Source organism: Equus asinus, chromosome 17 (genome assembly GCF_041296235.1).
Source record: "Equus asinus isolate D_3611 breed Donkey chromosome 17, EquAss-T2T_v2, whole genome shotgun sequence".
Lineage (NCBI taxonomy): Eukaryota > Metazoa > Chordata > Mammalia > Perissodactyla > Equidae > Equus > Equus asinus.
In genome coordinates this window covers 976,680-1,000,979 of record NC_091806.1, presented here as the reverse complement: position 1 = coordinate 1,000,979, position 24,300 = coordinate 976,680, and the positions used below count along the sequence as shown (strand labels likewise).

General features: G+C 39.0%; 1 protein-coding gene across 3 annotated transcripts in view; it reads right to left on the bottom strand.

Annotated features, from left to right (window-relative positions):
* Window positions 1-24,300, bottom strand: part of CAPRIN1 (cell cycle associated protein 1) — a 35,331-nt gene that overhangs the window by 5,784 nt on the left and 5,247 nt on the right. For all 3 annotated transcript variants that reach the window (XM_044750604.2, XM_070487508.1, XM_070487507.1), the window contains 13 exons: window positions 16,184-16,246; window positions 15,985-16,071; window positions 12,958-13,196; window positions 12,789-12,871; window positions 9,405-9,542; window positions 8,152-8,204; window positions 7,991-8,074; window positions 6,748-6,903; window positions 6,551-6,659; window positions 4,749-4,810; window positions 3,867-3,977; window positions 3,495-3,644; window positions 2,439-2,589 (listed from right to left, as the gene is read on the bottom strand). In XM_044750604.2, coding sequence (XP_044606539.1) covers window positions 2,439-2,589; window positions 3,495-3,644; window positions 3,867-3,977; window positions 4,749-4,810; window positions 6,551-6,659; window positions 6,748-6,903; window positions 7,991-8,074; window positions 8,152-8,204; window positions 9,405-9,542; window positions 12,789-12,871; window positions 12,958-13,196; window positions 15,985-16,071; window positions 16,184-16,246 — 1,486 coding nt within the window. The remainder of the gene's footprint in view (window positions 1-2,438; window positions 2,590-3,494; window positions 3,645-3,866; window positions 3,978-4,748; window positions 4,811-6,550; window positions 6,660-6,747; window positions 6,904-7,990; window positions 8,075-8,151; window positions 8,205-9,404; window positions 9,543-12,788; window positions 12,872-12,957; window positions 13,197-15,984; window positions 16,072-16,183; window positions 16,247-24,300) is intronic.

The following is a 24,300-nucleotide window of genomic DNA, read 5'->3' as shown; positions in this document are numbered from 1 at the left end:
ACTTCTGAAAATCTTTACCTGACCTATTTTATATCCTCAAGAAACCCCAAACATGGACGAGCTCTCAGAAGGCTATTTTGCAATGAAAAAGCTGGAGAACGCCTAGAAGAGAAGGGGTCAGGGCTCCTTTCTGAACTGTCAATGGACCAAATACACTACTCACCATGTGATCCTTCTACAGAGATTACCTTTCACTACATTCCCAAAATTTAAAATTACAAGAAAATATCGTAAGTACAATTAAAATTTTCTAGCTAGAAAGAATCATTCATATGCATGTAGAAAATAGTCACAAGAACTGAATTTTCAACTCACTTTTTATCAATAAGAATTTTATTAATCTTGATCAAATCTCACTCTAAGAAACTCCAACCAGAACAAAGCATAATCTTTATTTAAAAATACCAGAATTCCTATTTAAGTGTTTGTAAAGCATAAACTCTGGTCCATAAAAAATAGCAAAGATCCTTGCCAGACCCTTTTTCATGTTGTTCTTAACTAGACACTAATTCAAATTCAAGCAAAGTTTCTGGAATGATGGGGCACGCTGATTTGTTCAACAAGTATCAGAGTGCCCTCAACATGCCAGGCACAGTCCTGGACATATGGGATGTATCGGTTGTCAACATGTAATCCTTGCCCATATGGCAGTTTTAATAATGAGAGATAACAAGTGAATAAGATATACATACAAGTAAAAACACCATATCCTGTTGGGTAATAAGTGCCAAGGACAAAACCAAAGTAGGATAAACGAGTGACCGGAGTGAGTGTGCTCTATTTGGACAACGTGATGAAGGGACGTCTCAGAGGTGGTACATGAGCATAGACCCAACAGAAGTCAAGAAGCAAACCATGCAAACATCAGTGGAAGGAAGTTTTGGGCAAAAAGGAAAGAAAGCGTAGAAGTCCCCAGAGAGGAGAGAACTTGCTGTGTTTGTGGCTGATATGGGGGACATAAGGAAGAAAATTATACAAGAGGATCAAGGCAGGGGCCAGCTCATATAGGATCTTGTAAACCAAGGTAAGCACTTTCAATTTCTTTTCTAAATATAATGGGAAGCCACTGGAAGGTTATGAACAGCAAAGAGACATCCGTTTACATTTTAAAACAATCACTCTGGCTACTGTCTGGGGTAAAGCAAGAGTCAATGGAGGCAAGTTAGGAGACAAGTGCAACAGTCCACATAAGAGCTGCTGGCCGCCTGGGTTGGCGTGGTAGTGTGGCGGTGTTTAAACAAGCGTATGGGCTGATTTTATTTTTTTATTCAAAATATCTGTAAATATTGTGAAATTTTTATAAATAATGTATATTTTAAATGGTAAAGAAAGATAACCTTTTGTTATCTAGCTCAAATGTTTCACAGTCAGTCAATAAAGCTGAGTAGAAGCAAGACAGCTGAAAATCAACTGGCACAAAGAGAAAATTAACCAAGTCAAATGATACACAGTGATTACTTTTAATTTTATCATACCACCTGAAAAAACCAGCAAAATAGCAAGCATGTCAGGACAATGTCTAAAGGCCCCAAATATACCTGCTCCACAACAAACTCCTGAGGACATGGCAATGAAAGAATGAAAGGAGCCTAAGAGCCAGAAGCCCAGTTTTACGTTTCAGAAGCTGAGCACAGATAACATAATGGACAAATTTCTATCAGATTATGGTTGATTCAACCTCCCTACTGATTAGTGATGCTGAATACTGCAAGGATACGTAAGAATTTAGTACTGAAAAATCTATAGTGTTGATCCAGGTCTATCAAGAAATCAGACAATTTAAAAAATTCAGTTAGTTAAATTAATCTGGTAAAATTAAAAGTATTACTCCTATGATTTCAGCAAGATTTGCTAGTTTGTTGTGGGATTCCAATTAAACACCTAGGAATTAAATAACCAAAGACCTAAAAAAGATATTTCATGTCTTACAAATATAAGAAATCTAAAATATCTCTATCTACATTATTATTGTGACAAGTATGGTAACTGGCCAAATTATGACCTTACTTGCCAACAAGAATTTTGTTTCAACCTAAGTCCACCAAATGCAGCCACAACAAATCCTACTGCTTCTTAACTCTGCACAACTGACTTGCTATCAGGTATCAAGCCAGCAGGCTTCAATCAAATGGCAATTAAAAGCAAAGCTAATCCTAAGTCAAGTAACAAGTTTAATTCCACTAAAATCATATAACGAAACAGGATATGATAAAAGCTCACTGACTAAAGGAAAATGGGTATAAGGCTTCCAAAAACTGCACATAATTCATAAACGGGAAATAGGGACTCAACTCAGAATCAGCAAGGAGAAATTCCTAAGGTCTATTGCTACAAGCAGACATCCTTGGATGCTGCCACTCTGCAGCCAGAACTGTCCTACATGGCGTCAGCAGCTGCACTGGAAAGCAAAGGGCCAAGGAGGGCACCGGTCTTCCTACCCGTCTGAAGCTGCTCTTGCGGAAGCTCTGTCTGCTCTACTTGGTGAGGCGGACTGGAAAAGCTCTGGTTATAGCTGGCCTGGTACTGATTTTGCTGTTTTAAAGTTTCTGGTTCATTAACAGGAGGAACCGGGGCATTCATGTTGAACACCTGTAAGTAAATAAAGCAAATGACGAGTTCATCCCTTTATGCTAGTGATTTCCCTAGTTTTAACATGGCAGCTCTCCATGCTGGTTTTACTGCAAACGTAAATAAAAGAGCATTAGAGAAGTCTTGAACATCACACGCATACAAAAAAACCTCTCAATTAATGCACTTCAACGTGGAAAAAAATATCTATCTACTACGTAGCACTTAAAGCCGAGTGGGGATCAAAAACCTGAAAAGACAGACAATCAGCAGCCTTACATGCTATTATAAACGGAATATTTTTAAAAGACGCAAACCCCTGATACAACAATCACTTATAGAAATTAATTCTATGAACTTCAAGTTGAATGTTTAAATCATTTATTTTTATTGGTATTTTAATCAAGTTGATATTTCAAGTATTTAACTCTGAACTTTCCTGTGAGCGCTGATTTAGCTGTATCCCATCACAGGATTTTCATTACCATCATTTTCTAGAAATTCTGCAATTGAGAGATGCTTACTGAAGAACCAGAGTGAAGTACCATAACCTCTGAAATTTACTTTGAGACACTTCAGTAAAACAAAAGATGAAGCAAATACGGCAAGATGGAAACAACTATTAAATCTGGGTAATGATTTTTATACATGGATGTCATATTAGTCTACTCTTCTGCATGTCTAAAATTTTGTCAATCAAATCAAAAGGATAAAGTACAAAACAAGGAAATTGTGGGCACATTAACTCCTAAGGCTCAAATTTATCTCCAGGAGCAGGAAAAATCAGAGTTCTGCTCGGTTAGATACACGCTACGGTAAGGGCAGATGCAGACTCAAGCACAGCCACACGAAGCCTTCCTGCTGAGACCCGAGCATGACAACAGCGTGCGCTCGGCACTCAACGTTAGCTCAGTTAATGTGCTTACCGTTTGCATGGACTGGAATGGCGCTGCATTTACATTGATCCCACTGCTGTGTAAAGGTTTGCTTGTCCCAGCCTGGAACACCTGAGGCTGAGAAGCAGCAGGAAGGGATGATGATGCTGTAGTCTGGTCTGTATTTAAAGAGATTGTTGCCTAAACACAAAGTGAACAGGTGTAATTTAGCGGTAAACTAAACTTTGCCAAGTCTACTACCCTTATGTATAGTAACAAACTCAACTGCGTCATGAAATAAAGACACTGTAGTGCACGCATCAGGTCCAACAAGAAGAGTCACTGTATTAGCAGAAATTGACCTCTGCCAAATTCATGAAGACAGGCCTCACCGAGTTTATACGACCTGGTAACAGAACTTGCCTGCATCTGGTCAGTCGGTTCCTTTTGCGGTCGTTGCTCTGTAGCATGAGAAGGCTGGTACAAGGGCTGAGATGCTGTATACCCCTCACTTGTGGATGAAACCAAAGGAACCTACGCAAAAGTAAAGACATCAAAGCTTCTTTCTGTTATCACCAAACTCGAACACAGACAGGGCTACGAAACAGACATTCTTGTTAAAGACCATAAAACCTAACAACTGTAAAAATACAGAGATTGTTAAAGCTCAAAGTTAAATGAACCCTAGTCCAGTTATGAAATTTCCCACAAACGCTTTCAAGATAGCAATATCTGCACTAAGTTTTACAATTACGACATCTAAACTGCCTTCTCAAATTCTAATCAGTTCAAACAAAAAAGCTTCTTCCTTGGGGCTGGCCCTGTGGCGGAGTGGTTAAGTTCGCGCACTCCGCAGCAGGCGGCCCAGTGTTTCGTTAGTTCGAAACCTGGGCGAGGACATGGCACTGCTCATCAGACCACGCTGAGGCAGCGTCCCACATGCCACAACTAGAAGAACCCACAACAAAGAATACACAACTATGTACGGGGGGCTTTGGGGAGAAAAAGGAAAAAATAAAATCTTTAAAAAAAAAAAAGCTTCTTCCTTCACTATAATAAACTACCATAAAAACAAGAATTTTTATTTTTATTAAACAAAATATTAAACAAAATTATTTTATTAAACAAAAAAAATTTTTTTAAGTCATCAAAAGCACAATAAATGTAAACATGGAAATAAAGGCTGACAGCTACCCATACCAGACTTGGACACAGAGCAAATTCATACCTGACTTTCACAAGCTAAGAAAAAGACCCATGAACTGATTAAAAAAAGCCTGAAAAAACACTTTTTGCCTCTCTTACCTGTGTAGCTTCTGGTTGTACAGGAACTTGATTAGGTTGAGCAAGTCTAGATTCAGCATGAACTGCAAAATTGACAAAAAATTAGTCATCCAAAATCAAATTTCTTCAGAGATGTCTAAATACCTTTTACTTGGCTGCTAAAGGCGAATTTCTATAGCCAAATCCTCAATCAACTTTTTAGTGATCAGGAAAATAAATTGGGAAGTATAGGTAGGATTTCAGCTTTCAGGTGAGCCTTTTGGTTTACTGGTAGTCATTAGTCGTCAACTCTCACAATGGTTTCATTATGTTTTTTGCAAAGGTAAAGTAAGATGTCAGTGAGAAAGTACTAACAAAGAGGTGCGGCAAGCAGAACAGGTAAGAACAATGCTAGTGTCATCCATGAAAAAGAGCCTTTTAAAAGCAGTAACTGTACAGTAGCAATACTCTTACTCAAGACCTTAGATGGATAATATTCAGTAATATTTTAACATCATCAACTTTCTATATAACTTCCAATGTTTCCACAGGAAAAAATACATAAAAATACCTTTAAACAGGCTATATTCGATTTGGTTATTGCCAATGCCCACCATCCTTCCACTCCCCTCCCCAACCATGGTTAAACACATATCAAAAATGCAGGATCTTTGGTTAGTCATTTAGAAATCACCCGTGTTCACTAGAGAATCTGATGGACTCAGCATTACCTGAGTATCTAAACGCTCTACAGGTTACATCAGTGCTTTACGTGTTAACTTTGGCACAACTTACCAGCTAAGAAAATTGAATTTCTCTTCCTCTGGTAGAACTTAGAAAATGAACACTAACAACTTTGATTCCTTTCTAAAAGGCATAACACTAACCTATTTTCTAACTGTTGGTAGAGACGTGACAGAGATCTGAGCTCCTTTTACTTTGGAGAAATCCTAACTAACTTACCAAATTAACTGTGTCATTAAACATGCTTTTACTCAGCAACTCCTTTTATGACATTTAAGATTATAAACCATTAAATATGTCACTTTATATAGTTCCAATTCTGTGCCCTTAACACTAACATGTTCTGGGGAACAAAACAGACTCAAAATTACTAACGGTCCTGGAGAGATGGTCCACTCACCCCAATACAAGGCGCCAACTCTGTTTAGTGCTTCTGTTTCATATAATGGTTGTAAGACTAGTAAAAGTTTGAAACTTCAACTGTCTTCTCGTCTCTCTCTTCCTCTTTCCTCTTAAACACTCCCTTACCCACTTCGCTGTTACATCTCATTTCTACTTAAGTAATAAAATGTTCAGAAATTCTCCTAGAAAGCTGTAGGCATCCTTCAGAGAAAGATATCTCTATTATTTTTACTGCTAGATTAATTCTGAAATTTAAAAAGCTAAGTAAAATTTCATTTACATAAATTACAGAAGCAGGCAAAACTGGTCTATAGTTTTACAAGTCAGCAGTGGTTACCATGGGGCTGGGGAGAGGGTAACTAGACAGAAGGGAGCGCAAGCAGGCTTCTGGGGTAGCAGTAGCACTCCACAGCTGGGTGCTGGTGTGCTCAGTTTGTGGCCACTCATCACACTGCACATTTGCATGCACCTCTGTATGTTTACATGCCAAGAAAAGTTACCCAAAAAAAGGAAACCGCTAGGGAACTACAGCTATTGTTCACATTCTAGGAAAAACAATGTTTCTTGTCAAATGAGAAGATACAAGATCCAAAAGTTAAGCAAGCATTAAAAGGGAAAACAAATTTCACAAACTATACAAAACCTGAAAGCGGTGGCCTTATAGTTTATTTCTCACATAAAAATGTACCGCTACTAACCTGGAGGGCAAACCAGCTGGGGCATGTCCATATTCTGTGCTGGATTCATAGGCTGTGCAGATACAATGGCAGGATCAAGTGTCTGATTTTCAAAATCCAGCATTGAATCCTACAAGTTAAGAGGGAATAATGGGATTAAGTTAAATAATGTAAATACTTAAACCGTCTGTTATACTGTTTGACTAAACTGCACCTACCTGTATGAAATTATAGGGCCCCTGCATTTGCGCCATAAGGTCCTGTACTCGCTGTCTTCTCACAAGGGGATCTGCCTGAGCCACTGGAGTCAAAGAGTGGGGCTCCGGTACTGAAGGAGATGCAGCCTGAGGTTGCTGCTGGAGTGAATTTACCACCTAAAGTGGAACGAGGGGAAGGGAGCAGAATGAAAGAGCTCCATTCATTACCATCAGGATGGGTCCCCCAACTACATACGCCATCTATACTGTAAACAGAATAGTAGACTTCAATAAAGCTACTCAAACGGAACACAATTATGTCAAATGTAACATTCTGATCAATGCTACCACTTCCTCAGTGTTCTCAATTCCACAGGATCACTATATAGCATTTAAAACTTACTTTATAAACTACTTTCAGAAAAACTACCTGTTTACTTCCTAAAATAATGTGTTTTGCTTTAACTGCTAAGCCTTCTATATCAAGTAAATCCATCTATCTATATCAAACATCTATCTATCTCAGTACCTGATACATAGTCAGCAGTCAAGAAATGTTGGCTATTTCATGATCATCAAGCCTTAAGTTCTCACCATTCCGTTCTCTCTGTCAGGACCACAGGCAGAGACCAAGCTCTGTCACCTCATCTCAACTGCTACAAGAGCCAAAGCTCACCCTACCTGTCTTTTTCGTAGCTCTAGTAATTTCTCCTGATTATTGTTTGTAATAATTCCCTGCTCTGCTGCGAAATCTAATTTCTATTACATCATATACATACATATATTCTTATCTGACTTTTAAGCCTGGGCAAGGCACAACCTTATTTCCTTTATTAGCAATACTGAGATCACACAGCCTGGTAACCCAGCAGCACTAGGGTGAAGGAAGAGTCTAAGAGGACACTCAAACACATCCCCCGTAAGGTAAGGCGGGCCTTTCTGAAGGCTATCCACGTGGGAGCCCAGATGTTTATAGAGCATCCTGATCATAACAGACAAATCATGTCTTGAACACCAGCCCTAAGTTGTTACACACAGATATTTGTATAACTTTTTGTAACTGGATCAGCCAAGAAGTCAGTCTAATAAACATCCACAGGGATAAACAAATCACCTTTTAAACCTAACAGTCTTGTGTAACCAATTTATTATTACACTAAAGGTACTCACGATGCAAAAGACTAAAAATCTTAATTTGTTCTCAGGAGAGAGAAAAATTACAATCAAAGACGAAAGCCATCAACCCTGCTGACAGTGCTCTTACCTCGACCGTCTCGACTGTCCACTCATCCACCTGCTCCTTCTCACCACTGAACTGCGCTTCTGCCATAAACTGTCTATTTACATACTGCAAGACAAAGCGAACGTCTGAGACGGCTGTTTGAAAGGCAGAAAGGGAAAGCTAGCATTAAATAAAAATCATACCTCTGTTGATTCAACTTCACTTTGTTCAGTGTATTCTTCTGCTGGCTCAGGTTCTAAGAGGTTAAAAAATGATACAAAAGAGCATAAGAAATTATTTTTAACGATTCATTTAAACTCCAAGTAAGTGAACAGTTCACCATTATATAGTCTGAATTTATTTACAAAGTTATAATTAACAGTAAGTTTCTATATTTTATCATTCTTACAATAATATATTGAGAAACTGTCTTTTTTACCATTAATTCCAGAATAAACTATTTTAGTTTCAATAGGAGTTATTCTGGATGTGCCATCATGCCAATAAAGAGCTATTAAATTAAAACGTCTATTTTCAGAAGCAATATTATAAAGCAGCATACATATTAAAATCTTACTCTCCATTTTAACCTACTCAGTACAAGTGGTAAGAGGGGAAAAAAAGACTGCATTATGTTGATCTGCAACCATGAATTCCACCTGTGCAATCTTCCCCTCTAGTTTCATCCTAGGAGCTAACACCTATGTAAAGTGCTCATTACCATGTGCCTGCCGGGCACTGTGTACACTTCACACACCACTTTCTAAATGGAGGAGCTGAGGTACAGAGAAGTGCAGTAACTCACCTAAAGTTACATAGCTAGTAAGTGTTGAGCCAAGATTTTAATCCAGGTAATCTGATTCTAGAATCCATGCTTTTTACCTGTTTCTAAATTTATGCTCTAACAATGCTTCCAATTGTACTCGGAATTTTATTCATCAACTGATCATAAAAGTACTCAAAGTGCGTGCTTACCTACATATTAGTGTTTTGCTAGGTGTTAAAGTTAATTAGTAAAGATCCCTTGCCATTGAGGAATTTATGGTTCAAGATTATGGAGTTAGAACCTCGCCATCATAATAAAACACCTCATACTATTCACCTCATATACTAGTAGGGTAAACAGCAATAAATCTGGGCATGTTAGCCAAAAATCTATTTGAAAAGCCTTACAACATGTGCCCCTCATCCACACTTCAGTCCAACAAAACTGCAGCAAGAGAAACAGCAGTTTGTTCCAGTGATCAAGACCAGTAAGGTTAATATAAATGACTGATGTTTAACCCTCGGGAATTACTCTTCATGTGCTTTGTCTTCATACTTTGTCATGCTTAAAGGTTCTTTAAAAATCTCAGCGTACACATATAACTAATTAAACGTACAGCTTGAACCTGTGGCAAAGGAAAGGAAAACACCAGGAGCTACACTAAAAGCTCCTCTCCACTGGAGTACTCACCAGCTTCAGCTCCCTGGTCTTCAGCTGCTGGAGCTGAGGTCGCCTCTTCCTCCTCACAGAGCCCATTCTGGTGGTTGTGGGTGCTGTCAAAGTAGTTGGACTGGAAAACACGCTCAACAATTTCCCTCAGAGCTTTATCTAAGAACAGGTATGAATTATGCTGTTAGACCATCTGAGGATGCCCAAGTGGAGTAAGACTCAACATTCTATAAAATACTCTGCTAAGGAAAAACCTCACCAACTGTTACTAAAACACATACAAAGCATTCAATTCCACCAAGAACAGAAATTTATTACAGAACGACACAGAACAAGAACCACCTATAGGTACTAAACTTTATGCATGGGCTGCCCCATGGCCGAGTGGTCAAGTCTGTGCACTCCGCTTCGGTGGCCCAGGGTTTCACCAGTTGGGATTCCGGGCACAGACCTGGTGCCGCTTATCAGGCCGTGCTGAGGTGGCATCCCACACAGCACAACCAGAAGGACCTACAACTAGAAGATACAACTATGTACTGGCGGGCTATGGGGAGAAGAAGAAGGGAAAAAAAGATGAGCTACAAAGGTTAGCTCAGAGCCAACCTTAAAAAAAAAAAAAACTTTATGTATTTTAAGACAGTTCAAAAAAATTTGGGGCTGGCCCCATAGTGCAGTGGTTAAGTTCGCACACTGCTTCAGTGGCCCAGGGTTTGCCAGTTCAGATGCTGGGCATGGACCTACACATAGCTCATTGTGCTATGGCGGCGTCCCACACTGTAGAACTGGAATGACTTACAACTAGGATATACAACTATGTGCTGGGGCTTTGGGGAGGAAAAAAAAAAAGAGGAAGACTGGAAACAGAAGATGGCTAAGGGCCAATCGTCCTCACCAAAAAGAAAGACACAAAAAAACCTGACAACTATTAATTCATTCACTAAGTATTTATTTATCACCTAACTATATGTTAGGCAACGTTGCTAGACACTAGGGCTGCAAAAAGGTATGTAAAAGACTATCTTCCTTCCCTAAGCATACAGTCCATAAGAGTAATCAAAAACTCACAAAAACAGTAGAATTACATCTGTGAAAAGCACTACACAGAGGTGCAATGAATTGGACCTAGTCAGGAAGAGACCACAAGAGGCTTTCCTGGTGCCAAACACAAGAAAATGAAAGTACGCACTGTGGCTGAGCATAGAGAATAAGAAAAAGCATAAGGAAAGATGAGGCTGGAGAGACTGCTAAGCACCAGACTATGCAAGGTTCTGAAATTAAGGACGAATGTATATAAAACATAATTAAAATGAAGCCATTACAAGATTTTAGAGAGATGGAGGTAGATTCCGTTAAGAGACTGCAGGAGACAAGACAAAGGCAGAAGAGTGGAAAATAAAGGGAAGTAGACAAAAATCAAACAACACTTAAAAGACAAATTAAACTGTCAAAATTTGGTGCACTAGGACATAAGGGGGGTGGGATGAGGGCAAAGGTGTGTGTCAGGAGTTAATCTCCATTTCCCGGCCTTGTAAAGTAGATGCAGAGTAAGGCCATTCCCTGTCACTGCACAGAAAAGTAAAACTTCAGGGATCACATTATATCCAAGTATCGTAAAAACCATTCTATTAACCACCACCTTTTGAATGCCGAACAGGTCATGAGTTTTCCTTCCCATGCTTCAAAGGCTCATGACTCGGAACTACTTGCTCTCAAAAACTTACGCCTGAGAACTGCATGCACGTAGGAGCGCCAGTGTGAGTGCGCCAGCCCCTCTCCATCAGCTACAGTAGACTGCTAAGGTGCGGGAACAAGACTAGGGAGAAACCACCCCCAAACAAGCAGGAGCGCAGAGGGCCAACCTCGTTACTCTCCCACAACGCTCAGGAAATCTCATCAGGCTCGACCTAAAACTACTGTTTTAAGCTAACAAGTTCATAAATACACCAACTACTTTCCAAATGTCTAGTGGTGAATTCAGTACGTATTTGTAGCAGAACTAAAATCAAGCCAAAAGGATTTTGTTTTTTACAAGGAAGTACAGGCAATACTACAAGTTAAACCAAGAAAATGAGTTCTTACATGAAAAGATACCAAAGGACTGGTTCCTCATATTTGATTTACCCATTTCCCTTAAAGCAAAGACACTCCAAATTGCATCATACAGTTTTGCCAATTACAGCTTATAACCCAATTTAATTTCTTTTCAACCAAATAGGTAAAAACAACATATAAATACAGATATTTTTACCGTAATATGTTCAAAAATCTACTTCAATAAATCAACTTTGTAAGCAGCAAACAAGAAACTATTCCCTAATTTATTAAGGGGTTAAGACCCAAAATTCCTAATTTACTGAGGTGGTCAAACTTCCATGTCCTTTTTTTTCTTTTAAATCAACATACAGTTGTATATTTAAAGTTAAGGAGCTCATGTATAGAAAACTGGAGTAGATATCAGCTTTTTAAAAATACACACACACAAAAATCAATGACCCCAAATTAACAGAAGTCTGAGAAAAAACTAAAGAAAGACTAAGGCAACAGCCGTGAGTAGAATGGATAAGGTGCAGTAAATGTTTCTCACTAAAGTTCAGCCATAAGGAAAAACCAGTCCCTATCTAGTACAGAAACTCTGGAAATTCAATTTGGTGTTAAGCTGTCTGCCTCAAGCAGGCTAAGTTATAAACAGCCATGTTAAGTTAGGACTCCTGCCTTTACAGATTTTTGGTCGTTTGTTGCCGGTGTTTTGACTTACACATACACTCACACACACACAATGCAAAAAAAAGACAAGACACGGGCCCGGCCCGGTGGTGCAGCACTTAAGTTCACACACTCCACTTTGGCGGCCCGGGGTTTGCTGGTTCTGATCCTGGTGTGGACATGGCACCGCCTATCAAGCCATGCTGTGGTAGGCGTCCCACATACAAAGTAGAGGAAGATGGGCACGGATGTCAGCTCGGGCCAGTCTTCCTCAGAAAAAAAGAGGAGGATTGGTGGCGGATGTTAGCTCAGGGCTAATCTTCCTCAAAAAAAAAAATAAATAAATAAATAAGGGGGAAAAAGACACAAAAGGAAATAAACCAAAAGGTAAACAGTGGATGTCATTTATACAGTTCTAAAATTTCTTCAATCAACGTTACTTTTTTTTAACTGAGAAAGCTTAGCCCTGAGCTAACATCTGTATCACTCCTCCTCTACTTTATACGTGGATCACCACCAGAGCATGGCTCACGAGTGGTGCAGGTCCCTGCCTGGGGTCCGAACCCACAAACCCAGGAAGCAGAGTGCGCAGAACTCAACCACTAGGCTATGGGACCGGCCCCAGTTAACATCCCTTTTAAACAGGCAAATAATTTTTAAGGACTCTCAGTTACAAAACCAGAAGCTGTCAGTGATACTCACAGGTTGTTCCACAGACAGATTTTTCCTTCCCTTCCAGCAAGTCCCACAGGTGAATGGAGGCATGCTCATACTGCTCATTCAACCTTGTAATGATAATCAAACAGCTGATTAATCACCGTTCAGTTCTCAAAGCAACACTTAGAAGTTTCTACTATCAGACACCACTTACCTCAAGCTCATGTCCCGTACAGGGTCTGCTAATTTGTAGAACTCATCCAACAGCGACAACTCTTCTTCAGAGAGTATTGGCACTCCATTCAAACCTTGTTTCAGGTCAGTTCGCACTTCTTCATCTCCCAATTTGTCCAAAACATACTGCAGCTCAAGTACAGTTTTTAAACGTTTCTGTTCAGCTTCTTCTCTCATAAGCTGCTCCCGACGTGCCGTCTTCTTTATTGTTTTCTGAATCTGCAAAAGAATATAAATATAAGACACGAAAATGAGTTTTACAAAACTCCTTCAGTTCAATTTCAGGTCCAATGTAAATAAGACATATTTCACTCAATGAGTTGGATGTGACCCCACTACACAAAAGGATTATTCCCCACTTACAAACAGCTTAACACATCATCTGTTTCAAAGCAGTTATTAGAAATTCAGAATACATCTTTCTCTAAAAGGTATCATACTACAGAAATGTTACCGATGAAATGACATATTTGTGACTTGCTTCAAAATAGCCAAGCAGACAGGGAGCAAGGGAGGAGGTGTGGGTGACGCAGGAAGGACAGTCACCCGTGAGACAACTGCAGAAGCCGAGTGTGCATAGACGAGGGTTCTTCATAGTCTTTCCTTTAGTTTTGAAATTTCCCATAATAAAAAGCATACAAATTGTATTTAATTAAGGCCCTGATTCAATCTAAAATATAACCCAACCAAAGCAACAATAAAAAAAACTTACCTATATCTATGTCCTCCACAGAAAAATGGCCTAAGTTCTAACTTTAAGTACCTACTACTGACTCACAAGGAGATGCCAAAACCCACCACTGCCCTCACCCCAACAACCCACTGCTGGTGCTATAAAAGCTTGCAACAACTGAAAATAGCGACTAAAACCGACTTCTTTTATATTTGAGGATGCTGGCAGAGAAAGACAGTGGCAGTAAAAGACAGAGAAAAGCTAATTATGAAGCTATCTTTCCCACTATTCTTTCCCTCCCACTTCCCTTTTCTTCTCCAGGAGGGCTGAAGGAAGGACATCAGCCACACTCAACTCTTTCTCTTTTCTCATCATCTAGCATTAGCTCGGCATCAAAGAAAAGTCAGTCTTTTAAAGAAAGGTCAGTCTTTCCAAGATCCATGTCAGTGTTTTCCTTCCCACCTTCTCCCTTCTCTCGAGCCTCACTAAGATAAATTGAGACAGAGAAAACCAAAATAAGGATGTATGAAACGTATAATAAAGGGGAGACAGGGAGGGAGACCTGGAAGGAATGATGAAGGCTGAAATACTAAGACAAATCGAGCAGGGCAGAGAGGGCAGCAGAGTAAACAGTATCTTAGCAGCAAGTGGCAAGTGTGGTACACATGAACAGAAAGAGATCTAAGCTAGGGCAGTCAAGGAAGCTTTCAAGGAGAAAGTTGCATCTGCTCCTGAGATATATGAGTGCTTTCAATTTTATGGGGCAGGGGGGTGCTATTTTAGGGTAGAAAGGTCTTTATAGGCAGCCAGAGGCAGAGAACATTATAAGAAGAGAGGCAGGAATGTGAAAAGTCAAGAAAGCAAAAGAAATAAAATAAGAAAGCCATTTTGGATGAAATGAGCAGTTCCATTAGGGAAGAATATGAAGAGTTATGTTAAAGAAGCTTTTGGATGCAAAACAAAAAAGATGTTTAATAATTGCGGAAATACAACAAAGGATCAGAGTTAAATAAAAAGACCGCCAGTGAGGTTAAATGAGTGGTAAAAAGTTCCTGAAAATACTAGTGTTAAAACAGAAGCCAAGGAGGATACAAGTATTTTCATTTACACAGTGATAGATTCTATAGAAATAGATTCTATATTAAATTGTATGTCAATACTACTTCTATGACCCACAGTTTTTTTTTTAATTAGAAAAAAAGTGGGCAGAGTTCATCAATCCAGAGGTTCTGACCTCAGCTAAGTGAAACAAATCTCCAGTTGGGTGTAAATTTCCTTTACTCCACTTTGAGGGATATCATCCATATTTTCCACCTTTCACTAAATTTAATAAGCAATAATAATATTAAGTGCATGAAATACATTAATTATACATCCAATACTGTAATAAGCACAACCCTACGATGAGGTAGGCACTATTATCTCCATTTCCCAGATTAGAAAACTAGAAGCAGTGTGAGAGGCTCCCTCTCCCCACCCTCCCCTTCTTCTCTCTACCCTTCTACTTCAGTTTCTTTGGAAACCCCTGGCTGATACTGGAATAAAGAAGTTACACAGCTCAAAGTCATACAACTATTAAGTAACAGCAGTGGAATCAGGATTCAAACCAGGCAGTCTGGTTCCAGAATCAGAACTTTTAATCTCTATACCGCATTGCCTCTCATAGTTTTGTTTACTCATTTGACCAAATCAGAGGCAACTTAGTATCTCAATGTTGTTAGCCTTTTTCCAAATAAGCTAACAGTAATTCAGAAAGATATTAACTTTCTGGTCTCAACTTCCAAAAAATTATTTGACTTTGCTTGTATTTAACTTTTTGTCCTGTTCCCAATGGATTGTCACAGCAAAAGATATTTGGGAAAAACGCACCACTCTGTTGGATCAAGGGTTGACACAAGAGCAAGGTTCAGTTTGCCACATCCCTTAAGACCCTTAACAGAGAGGTTAGTTAGCAATATATGAACAAGTCTCTTTATTTTTTGATAGTCAATGGAATTTTAGGAACATCATTAGACATAAAGGAACACATAGAAAATAAATGCATACCACATTTATGTCTATTTGCACAGCTAATTTTTTAAACCAATGAGATCTTTAGGGTAACTACTATACATGTTTGTCATATCCAAAACTCAGTCCTTTTAAAAGGTATCTTTCAGCTATTACATTAAACTTTACAGAATTGGAAAGCATCTTAAATACAACTGGATCCAACCCTCTCACCCTGCAGAGAACTTATCAATGGCTACGCAAGGACTAAAACCCAAAAAACCAAGATTTTCTGCATGCCTTATTTTTGAAATTTCACAAACATATACACTGTCTTTTACTTACATCCTGACTCAACGCCATGAAACTCCTCTGCAATTCTTTCGCAAACTCCAAGTTATTTGTGACTTCCTGGTACTTAGACACAGCATCCTAAAATAACAAAGACAGAACCCAACTTTACTGGAGACACAAGGAAGCACAAAATTAATTTTATTATTAAAAACAGCAGCATAAAATCTGTAATAAAATGTAGTATCGTTACCAGCTGATCCTGATTAAGCCTTTCTCCTTTGTTCATTCGCTCTTGGTAATCATCGAGCTTGCCCTAAAAGAAAGAATTATATTCCATTTTGAAAGTGCATACCAGCTTAACCATGCTAAATAACAAAACCCACAAGTCCTCTAAGTTTGTCTCACATCTTGCCTTAAATAGACTTTTTAGATATACTCCAGTTTAAGTTAGTACATAAAACTTAGTTAAAATTAATAGTGAGCTAAAAAATGAATTTAAATACTCGAATGATACCAAATATTTATAAGCCAGTGACACAACATTACTTATTCTTTAGGTTTCTCCAAAAAGCTATCCATCAGATGGCCCAGGCATACGGTTCCTACCCATGTGGGTGAGGGCCACAATTTGGTTAGGATCCTGCTTATACCCAAGTGAGCATATCAAACATTTTATAACGTGTTAAAATTTGTCACTCCCTCCCTTCCCCCTACCAAAGAACGCATGTGAATCAGTGATATAAAAAGAGTGTATTTTTCCTGAATAAACCCATGTGCGTACTGTCTTTGACGTGCCTCATCCCTTTCTCCTGAACAAGCTGATATTCAATACTTCAAGCTATCACACTACCTATGGTGATTCTTCTCACAGATGGAATTAAATGTGTGAGAGTAGGGGTAGAAAATTAACCTCTGGTTTAAGGTGATTTTTTTTTTTTGCCAAGATGAAAACGTTGGAAGTTTCCCCAGCTACTACTATTAGATAAGAATTCCCAAAAAAGATATTCAGGTAATGCAACATGGTCAAGAATTCAGTTATTGTTTTCAGGGTCAGAGGAGAAGGAATAAGTAGAAATCTAAATTAACGGGGAAATTTTAAATAATCACAATAATTATGAACATACATAGTTTCTCACCCTTAGTAATAAAAAAAATTAGCCAAGAAACAAAAGACAAAGTAAGGTTCTAATAAAACGCGTTCAGAGACACAGAAACAAGTTTAAAAGCAATGTTAATAAGTTGGTTTAGGTCAGATGATCCATTTTCTGTGTACCAGAAACATTAGTCAACTTGCATAACCATTCTATCCTAAATTTAAAAGTCTATCACAATTCATTAGTTCTACTGGAGGTAAATAAACCAAGATAATCATTAAAACATTAAAGGCTGACAAAGTATCCAATTTTCTTCTTAGTGAACTACTTCACACGATCAATTAAGCCTCCAGCTAAACAGGTATAAAATTCAGCCCACTGGTTGAAAAGTAAGTTTTTACACTCATCTGGCAGGACGAACCCCCGGTGCAGAAGATGTGCTTAACTGCCTCAGAACACTCTGAGGAAGGACAGACAGTTCGTTCACTTTTTTAAAAGGGTAGGCTACTTTTCTTTTAAGAAACAAAACAACTAAAGATTTGCTTTTAATTACAACTTAGGATACAATAATAGTATTAGAGTCAGAATTCCTCCTACATTTACAGATAGTAAAAGATATATAAACACAAGGAGGGCCTAAAATTTAGTGCTAGTACAGTCAAAAGTCTGAACTAGCTACCAGGCAAAAGAAAAACTGCTATTAGCTTATAGCGGGCATTTATTACCTTCCCTTTTTATGGTATTGTACATTTTTCAAGGACATTATTGCTAAAGCTAGAAAATAATACACACTGAGCATACTACATATCCCTTATAGGATGGAGTCTTATATACCTAGCTTAACTTTATCATTTAATGTCTTGAAAACTTAAAAGATATGATAATCAAAATGGATGTCAAATTAAATTCCTAAAAAATGCCTATATATATATATATATATATATATAAAAATGAAGATTTTTTTAAATGTTAAGAATGGTACCTGAGTGGCAGAATTATAAGTGGAACTTTGTTCCTTTTATTTTGTACACTTAGATATTCTGAAATGAACATATATAGTTGATATAATAAAAAATTAAAATTTCATGCTATATAAAAGATGTTAAGATTGACAGATTTCAGCATATTGTCAGGACTTTCACCTATAGTAATCCTAAAGTATGAATCTATACCACCCTATGGTAGGACAAGCTATCTTACAGTAAAAAAGCTCCAATTTTCTACACGGTAACAAAATCAGTATTCATCCAACCCAACATGCACAGCAGATGACACTTTCCAAAGGTGGTCCATCATCCACAGTCCTACATGCCACTCTACATGTGACTCTGGCACCCCCCACGAAGAACCAGTCCAATTCCCCTGCCACTGTATCGAGTGGGCTTTAACCAATGAAGCACAGTAGAAGGGATCCTGTTTGACTTCCAAGGCTAAGTCAAGACAGCAGTGCATCTCTGCTGTGCCTGCTGGGCACTAAAAGCACTTCTACTGGGAGCCCTGAGACATCATCTAAGAAGTCCAATAACCCTGAGGTTGCCATGCTACAAGGAAGCCAATCCATGGAGAGACATCTTATATAAGAATGCTGGTCAGTAATTCCAGTGTTACAGTCATCCTAGCCCAGGCATCAGACTCGTGAGTGAACAAGCCTTAGTCTTCCTAGCTGAGGCCCCAGGCATCACGAAGCTAAGATGCCAACGCCACTGTGTGCCCTGGCTGAACCCCTGACAGGCAGAATCCACCTGCATAAAAAAATCATCCAAGTTTCGGAGCAATCTGTCACACAGCAGTTAACTGGAACAAGGTTAAAAGGAAAATGAAGAGAAAGCAGCTACTTTGTGAAGCTCAGCTTCATAGTACACATCTTCAGGGAATACTGTCACCAAAACGTGTGCAGAAAGACCTCTGTGCAGCCAAAATAAAGATTTACGCATTTTATTAAAACACACATCTCATTAACTTTGATTTTATATTACTGTAACATGTTTCTAGTTTTTCAATCCATAATAATTTAAGAGCTATGACTTTTAAAGGGAGGAGTGCTACTAACCCAAGAAACGACAGCTTACTCTGAGGGAAGAAATGTGTAAGAAAGTCACGATGTAACTGAAAAATCTCAAAGATCTTTCAACAGGGGATTTTCAAAAAGCAGACCAAAGTTCCAGTTAGCTGAATTAACACATCTATATGGATCCAATCAAAAAATATAGTTAATCAGGGGCCAGCCTGGTGGTGCAGTGGTTAAGTTCGCATGTTCCGCTTCAGCTGCCAGGGGTTTGCCAGTTGGGATCCCAGAAGCGGACATGGCACCACTCATGAAGCCATGCTGTGGTAGGCATCCCACATATAAAGCAGAGGAAGATGGGCACGGATGTTAGCTCAGGGCCAGCCTTCCTGAGCAAAAAGAGGAGGATTGGCAGAATGGAAACTACAGGTCTTTTTTTTTTTTTTTTCAATTTTTCCTTCTTTTCCCTGAAGCATCCCCGGTACACAGTTGTGTGTTTTAGTTGTGGATTCTTCTAGCTGTGGCATGTGGGACGCCAGCTCAGCCACGACTTGATGAGTGGTGCTAGGTCCACGCCCAGGATCCAAACTAGCAAAAACCCTGGGCCGCCGAAGCAGAGCATGTGAACTTAACCACGCGGCCACGTGGCCCCCACAGGTCTTTTCTGAAACGTTGTTCTAACCAGAAGACAACACAAGTTCGTCCTAAGTTTGCACTTGCTCCTCTAAAGCTGTTAGCCCTTTCTACACTACTGCCATAAATATCCTACCCCTATCCTTGCCCAGGCTTCAGACAAGCAAGACCCTGGGTCTGCTCAAAGTTCCTAACAGCCCTCATTTGAGGAAATATCAAAACTTACTAATAAATGACTGCAGAATGACAATTAAAAAAAAACTGTTCTACAATGAAGGGCATGAGCTTTTTCTATATCAGTATAATACAGGATCTCCAGGCTGCTTGGGCGAACAGGACTATCATCGTGGAATCTAAACTGAAGGGACTATTATATACATGTATATGATATATATAATATATAGAATCAGATCTCTACATAGAAGAGACCCTATGTTGGTCTAAGTCAGTGCTTCTCAAAGTGTGGTCCCCAAACCAGCAATATCAGCATCACCTAGGAACTTGCTAGAAATGTGAATTCTCAGGCACCACCCCAGAACTACTGAATCAGAGACTCTGGGGATGGGACCAAGCAGTCTGTGTTTTAATTGAGTCCTGAGTGATTTGGATGCATGCTTAAAGTTTGAGAAACACTCACCTAGATCAAAAACATTGTAATTCCCTTGCAACAGTGAGTCCAGTAGAATGTAAAAATAAATTACTCTGAATCAAACACGATACAAATTGTGACCCCAGAAACCATGATATGGCAGCCTCAATCTGGAAATAGGTTGCTTACAATTTCAGCTTTTAACAACTTAGAAACCTTGCTGTTTTCTGGACCAGTTTATAAATCTATTTAACCTAGTAATCATGTGCATAAGATCCATTTATGACCTGAACAGTGAAGGGTTAGCACCTTCCGTTCATAAGCAGCACTTCTATTAAACCCTGCACTGTTAGCCAAAGCTCTGAAAGCGCGAGGGGACTTTACAGATAAACTCAGGAGCAGACACCAAAATTTGCACTACAAACAGAAAACCTCTCAGGACAATCAATAGGTCTAATTTTCTACTTTTCAAAAGGAGGGAAGCTGTCGGAGATAAGGAAAAAGATGTGGATTTGCGCTGAATCCCAGCAGTACTACAATTTGCCTAATCTTTGAAAGAACAGACAACTCAGAGACAAATGACACTAGCTTAACTGCCTTCATTCCTATTGTCACATCCTATTCAAATTGCTTAAATTAAGTCCAAATAGAAAAATTACCCATGTGGGGTTAAAATGTGCAGCATGAAATAATCAATATATAAATAAGGACTTGTTTATCACACTGACTGATCCAATATTAACTCCAAGAAAGACAGAGAGGCAAAGATAGGAGCAAAAAGGGCTCCAAACACAGCTTTTTTCTTCCCTAGGCTACAACAAGGCTGCCCAACACACAGCAGCAGTAAAGACAAATTGGCCAACTACTCATATCATCCACGTGAGTATTTTTTTCTGGAGAATGGAGCTGTTTTCCTCGCATAAAAAGATATCTTCATCAAAAGCCTACCACAATATCAATTAAAAAAAACCTGCCCTCTTAGATTCTATCTTGAAATACCTATCTTGAAATTCTATTTAGGTTTCCTTTTTCAACTACTGAGTGTCCCGAGTATACTAAAAATTCATTTATAGCACCACATGAGCAAGATGAAAACCAGGCCATTTCTCAGACCCAGAGTCTCTGAATGGACATCATGGGATAGAGCTGCGACTACCCCCAGTAAGCATCCAGACTACGCAGTCACTTGGTACTGAGAAATACTGACTCCAACCAGTGCTGCCCAGTCCCACTTATCTCCTGTTTTTCTGTTGCTTAGAAGAGTTGACAGTAAGCACTCTGTGACAGACATTCAAATTTAAAGTATCTTACCTAATCCTATCAGGTAGGCACTATTATGAATCATATTTCACCTAACTGGAAACTGAAAGACAGGGCAATCAGATAACTTGCCAAAGGTCATAAATCCCAGAAAAATCATTTGTGCTTCAATACCTCCCCACTTTACAAGGCCACACTGGATTCCAGCCGTTGCTGCATTTCATTCCCGCCCCGCTGCTGTGTGTTCCTCTTTCCTTTCTGCAGAGTATTACGACATTGCTCAATCACAGCACACCCAGATCTTCCCTGCTTCCTAAAGGTGTCTGCACCACCACCAAAGTTCCTCTATTAAAATGCTTTCTAAAAAGTCAGGACAGTGCAAAAGGGTGCCAGAAGATGAAGATCCAAAATAGCTGTCCTGAGCTGTCCTTCCTTACTGTTCTATCCAAATTCTATAAACAAACCGAAGAAAATATTTTTTAAATTATACCATTAAAAAGATATAGCAAAAGAGACGAGAGACTTCAAAAAACCAAAAATTACTCAACTAGACAATTCTAAGTAGTCAAAGAAAAAAGATTAGGAGGAGACAACAACTGAAAAAACTAATTTGGCTAACCGGGAACTATGGAACTCCTGGTCACAATTAAGAAAATGATCTCCAAACTGGGACAGAATACTTAAAAATGAAGCCTAAAATATCAAAAGTACTAACAGCTCCTAGCTATACTTTATGTCTTCAGGCCAAATAAATCACTTTTACCGTACTGCAAAATCCTTCAGAAAGACAAACAAAAACAAAAGATAAAGATTTCTTTTCCTCTCAAGTTTCTGTAATCTTCAGTGGCCTTTCTAGATATCCTTTCAAGTCCGCAATCCCTACATTCTCTGTTCATTGCATAGAAACACCAGTTCTGACTTTGCCCACATAGTGGTAGGCAGCTGACTGTCTCCATGCACCCTCTACCAACTGAACTGAGAATTAGTTGCTAGTAAAACTCAGAGAAGATAAGAAAGATAATAAGAAACAAAGGTTTCCTAATTTTTAAAAGGAGGGTAGAGAGAACATATAGTACCATCCATAAATGATGCCTAAAAGCTATCTTCAAATGCTGGAAGCCTTCTCACATAGCAGAAATCTGAGTTATTCCAGAAAACAAAATAAGTATTAAATAGTGGGAGTGGAAGTGAGCATAACTCTAACATCAAGAACTTAAGAGGCGACAAAAAATGAAATACTTTCATTGAAAAATGAGCAGTACACCAGGCCCTAGAAGAATGATTAAAGCAGCTGAATAAATACCTGTCAAGAATGCAGGATTTCTGAACACTAACAATAGTAAAAGGAAGCTAAATTAGATGTTATCTAAGATCCCATTATAAGATAATTTTTCAAGCAGACACGAGTAACCAGGAGTTTAATTTGACAAGACTTTTGTCCAACTGAAAAGCAAAAGATAGGAGATAATCCTGTAAAAAAAAAAAAAAAAACCTTATTCCTTGTCCATGGCTGTAATTATGCAGGTAAGTCAAATGACTGAAGCAGCTGACAGCAGTAGGAAAATGAAAAAGCATCACGTTAAAGAGTTCCAGCATCATCTATTTTGAGTTATATTCTTTGTGTGTGTGTGCTGAAGAAGACTGGCCCTAAGCTAACATCTGCTGCCCAGATTCCTCTTTTTGCCTACGGAAGATTCGCTTGGAGCTAACACCTGTACCAGTCTTCCTCTATTTTGTATGTGGGTCACCACCACAGCATGGCCACCAACAAGGTGTATAGGTTCACACCCGGGAACAAACCCAGGCCGGGAAAGCCAGTGTGCCAAACTTAACCACTAGGTCATGGCAGGACCCCCGAATTATATTCTTAAAAAAGACTAAAGCTTGTGCGTTTGAAAAATAAATGGTCACTGATAATCTTAATGAGTGTCTTTTAAACCGTCAGTTGCTTTAACCAAACTCCTCGTTAGGATGAGTTGGAACAAGTGAATGATTTATACACTCCATTGGGAGTTCAATGTAAAAAGATGTGAATTGTAATTCACTTAAAACGGAGACCAAAAGGCTTTTCTCCAATGATTCAAGTATATTTCAGTTACTTCAATGTTCGGATAACAGTATCAAGCAAATACAATGAAATTTCTAACAATTTACAACGGTTCAAATACCAAGAATTTTCTACGTCCTCCTTCCTAAGACTATTCACAAATCTTGCTTACACTATCTAGATTTTAAAGTAAAGTTCTACTTGCCTACTCGTCAACTCTGCTCACTTAAAAAAAAATAAAATCCTTCAGGAAAAATTCCACTTCAATAAAAAACACTGCAAGTAAACAGCTCTGCTCAAAAACCATTTTTCCCCTCACAGATTTATCTATTTTAACAGAGTTTGGGTGATGAAGCTACTATCTCTATGAACGATTTAGTCAAAACAGCAAATACTTATTTAGCATACACCATTCAAACGGCACAGAATAACGTTATTAACAGTCTCTGCACCCAAGAAGCTTACTACCTATTTTAAAAAACACAGTAAGGTAAGAACACGAGGCAATATAAACATGCCGAGGAAGTGAACAGACAACAGGTGGGACAGGAAGTTAGAGGAAGCAGACTGCTCCGACCCACACGGCCAAGCAGCCCAAGCTCCCCTTTCCCGGGACACAGGAACTCTGCACGTGCCCAACCAAGTCTCCTTCCAGTGCTTCACACTCACAGTCTGTGCAGCAAAAGCACCGGGACAGCCGGGAGCGACACAAGAGCAGGAGTCAAGCAATTTACAACTC